This window comes from Neophocaena asiaeorientalis, unplaced genomic scaffold (genome assembly GCF_003031525.2).
Source record: "Neophocaena asiaeorientalis asiaeorientalis breed wild unplaced genomic scaffold, Neophocaena_asiaeorientalis_V1.1 scaffold35, whole genome shotgun sequence".
Taxonomy (NCBI): domain Eukaryota; kingdom Metazoa; phylum Chordata; class Mammalia; order Artiodactyla; family Phocoenidae; genus Neophocaena; species Neophocaena asiaeorientalis.
The window spans coordinates 2330075-2334277 of record NW_020172984.1 but is presented as its reverse complement, the minus strand read 5'-3'; the positions used below and the strand labels follow the sequence as shown (position 1 = coordinate 2334277).

General features: G+C 37.3%; 1 protein-coding gene across 1 annotated transcript in view; it reads right to left on the bottom strand.

Moving 5' to 3' along the window:
• Positions 1-4203, bottom strand: part of SLC25A24 (solute carrier family 25 member 24) — a 46401-nt gene that overhangs the window by 31440 nt on the left and 10758 nt on the right. Inside the window, exon 2 of the mRNA XM_024742111.1 lies at positions 913-1039. Within this exon, the coding sequence (XP_024597879.1) occupies positions 913-1039 (127 nt within the window). The remainder of the gene's footprint in view (positions 1-912; positions 1040-4203) is intronic.

Genomic DNA, 4203 nt, shown 5'->3' with positions numbered 1-4203 from the left:
GGGGGGGGTTTGTGGGTTTTTTTTTTTTTTTTTTTTTTTTTTTTTTAATTTTTTATTTTTTTGGTACACGGGCCTCTCACTGTTGTGGCCTCTCCCGCTGCGGAGCACAGGCTCTGGACGAGCAGGCTCAGCGGCCACGGCTCACGGGCCCAGCCGCTCCACGGCACACGGGATCTTCCCGGACCGGGGCACGAACCCGTGTCCCCTGCATCGGCAGGCGGACTCCCAACCACTGTGCCACCAGGGAAGCCCTGCATTATACATTTTTAAAATAAATGCCCTCTTCCTATCAAAGGTTGCCTCTGGTGATAAGGGTTTGATAGCTCTTCCCTTTCTCCTACAGTGGCCTTTACTTCTTGCTCCACATGACTGGAACTCTAACTCCAAGCTATTAATCTAAATAGAAAAACTATAATCCCAATCAGAAGGTATGTATTTAAACGTCTATCTGCTATTTTCTTTTTTAACTTTCACAATCAGAGCATCTTCTTTGATCACATGTAATTCTTTCAAAAAGACTATCAAATATAAGATAATCTGAAAGTTGTTTAAATTTTAGAATATATAATACTCATGCTTAGTATGAATAAAAATAACTGTTGCCCAGAGAGCAAAAAAACATAATTATTATTTTTAACCCATAGCTTTAAGTTCAAATCAGTATAAGGTTCCATAATTAATATTTTACAAAGGCCCTACTCACAGTTTATGATTCATTAGGCAAAGCTACATATAACTTTTCTTCACTAAAAACATTCTATATAAAAATCACATTACTAAGAAAAACAAGTATTAACACAAGTAATAATTATCATCTAAAAATAGACTGACTAAATATACATTGTTTTAGACTTTTGGAAGCATGAGATGTGCTTCTTCATAGCTAGTGATAAATAGAAAAGAAAGACACACCATCATTATTTTTGTCCAAACTCTTAAATGCCAATTTCATTTGTTTCTCATGGTCTTTAAGGTACTTCATAAATTCTTCAAAATCCAGCTTCCCATCTTTGTTGACATCACCAGTAGTAAAAATTTTCTACAAAAAAGAAAAAAATTAGAGATATTTTTATATGGGTTAAAAATACTAGATGTTTTGTACATCAAGCAGATTGGCTGTTTTCCTATTAAGACTTGTATTTTATAAATCCCAAGATAGAAGACAAAATCTTGACCTAAATTTAAATGTTTAAAATAGTACTTTTCCCTTTAATTTCCAAAATTAAGTAATCTTTTCCTAAAGATGATTCTTATAAAAAGCTGTCATATCAAACTGTCTATCTCTATTAGGAAAAATCATTCCTTTTGAGAAAGAAATAATATATTATTTCACACAAATATATGTATTGATATATAAACACATAATATATATATACATAATATATACGGGTACAATATATAAAATTGATAATACTATATATATAATTATATGAATACAATATATAAATGATACTATATATATACATATAATACTATAATGTATTATACATACACATATGTACATGTATAATACTATATATTATATATACATATGTACATAATAAATATATACATAACACTATATATGGACACACATACATACACAAGATAAATGTATTATAGTAATCCCAGGTTGGGTTAACATATTTTTTTTAATCTTGTAATTTACCACAGTAACAGAATAAAAAAGAAAAGTCATGTGGTTACCTTAATAAATGCAGAAAAACATTTGATGGATTCAATATCATTTGCGACTAAAAACTCTGAGCAAACTAGGAATGGTGCTTCCTCAAACTAATAAAGGGTATCTACAAAGAATTCTAGCCTTTTTTGTTTAAACTAGTATGACCAGGATTCTCTTATCTGCAACCTAAATGCCATCAATTATTACTTACAGTTTTAAAAGCAAATACATTTGTAGTGTCACTGAAAAATAATTATTGCTATTTAATTACCTTTACAAATTAGACTGAGGATGATTTTCATCTGGAAATTATTTTCTGATTACTCAACACATACACTGAGATTTGCATAATCCAAGAGAAAATGTCACAGCATTCTGGGGCCCCATTTATGTACTGAAGTTTCATCTAAGAAGTTTATATTTTGGTCAATGAAAATAACAGTGAACAACTATCATTTTAGAAATTACAAGTTAAAGGACATCTCTAACGCTATCTTTGAACAGCCTGATTTTTTTACCCATATTTCATTAGCCTTTGTTACGGTAAATAAAGATTCCCAGAGTTACAACTGTCTAATGACTCTGACTTTTGAGTTTTCTTGCCTATTCCTCTGTGGAAATAAAGACCAGTCAAAGGAGAAAAGGAAAGGCTGTTTATTCTGAGATTACTATAGCAAGGAAGTCAACCACTGTCACTTGTATTTTGGCTCAAAGGCAGGAAGAAGAGTGGGAAAGCTTTATAGTAGAAAAAAAAGGAGTTTTGGGGTGTGCCCTGATTGCAGACTGTTGGCCTGGGAAAACTGTAGGTGGGCTAAAGCAAAAGTGGGGCATCCTCTGTGATTGGTTAGGGGGGCATATTTGGCTTTTTCTGGTTGGTCCTAAGTTGGAAGCAGGGACAAAAATTGGGGAACATGTCAGTTATCAATTAATTTCTGGCCATTTGGGGCCGACTGTTACACAAGTTATTGTTTAGCTTCCTGGACTGTCACTAGAGATAGCATTCTGGCTTCCAGTAAGTCTGACTTACAGCGGGTTGGCTTCCTGGATTTTTTATTATAAACAAGGGGTAGTTTTCTGGGTAGGTCTTAGGTCAAAGTTCAACATTTTTTTAATTGAAATATAGTTGATATACAATATTAAGTTAGTTTCAGGTGTACTACATAGTGATTTGACATTTGCACACATTATGAAATTCAAAGTTCAATTTTAAATATGGTCTAACACTGTCTATTTGCATATTCAGTCTCTCACCTTTCACAGCAAAAAAACAAACCAAATCAAACATCATTCAAAAAATCTGTTATCAGAATAAAAAGTTTTATCTTTTCTTTCTTAGTAGTATGTAAGTACCATTTCTATATTTAAAAAATCAATTGAATTCTCAATCTATATAAATAAACTTCTACCACGGAATCTGGAGACATGGGGGTGAAAACTCACATCAAAACTTCCTAGAGATGTGACCATCACCTGAGGAAAAGCCACATCAGCTTCCCTGAAATATACGGTTCTATGCGGCTGGTGCAGAGACTGCCAGAGTTTTGATATGTGAGACATCATCAGTCATAAAAAGCCTTTATATGGCTCACACCACCTCTTACCAAAAACAAAAGACAAATATGCAAAAAAAATTGTTTTGATAAAGAAGAAATGTGTTTTAAAGGGTTAAACTTGTTTATGGCATAATCCTGAATTTCTTATGAAAGGTTAGTTTGTATCAAATAAACAAATATCATACAAGTCACATGTGAAAATCTAAGTACAAGAGTAGCTTTAAAAAAGCATGAAGGGAAGATGGCGGAAGAGTAAGATGCGGAGATCACCTTCCTCCCCACAGATACACCAGAAATACATCTACACATGGAACAACTCCTACAGAACACCTACTGAAGGCTGGCAGAAGATCTCAGACCTCCCAAAAGGCAGGAAACTCCCCACATACCTGGGTAGGGCAAAAGAAAAAGAGAAAAAACAGAGACAAAAGAATAGGGACGGCACCTGCACCAGTGGGAGGGAGCTGTGAAGGAGGAAAGGTTTCCACACAATAGGAAGCCCCTTCAAGGGCGGAGACTGCGGGAGGCAGAGGGGGGAGCTTCGAAGCCGTGGAGGAATGCACAGCAACGGGTGCGGAGGGCAAAGCGGGGAGATTCCCGCACAGAGGATCGGTGCTGACTGGCACTTACCAGTCCGAGAGGCTTCTGTGCTCACCCGCCGGGGCGGGCAGGGCTGCGAGCTGAGGCTCGGGTTTCGGTTTCGGACGGAGCGCAGGGAGAGGACTGGGGTTGGCGGCTTGAACATAGCCTGAAGGGGTTAGTGCACCACGGCTAGCCGGGAGGGAGTCTGGGGGAAAGTCTGCACCTGCCGAAGAGGTAAGAGACTTTTTCTTCCCTCTTTGTTTCCTGGTGCGCGAGGAGAGGGGTTTAAGAGCGCTGCTTGAAGGAACTCCAGAGATGGGCGCGATCCACGGCTAAAAGCGCGGACCCCAGTGACGGGCGGGAGACGCTAAGGCTGCTGCTGCCGCCACCAAGGGGCCTGTGTGC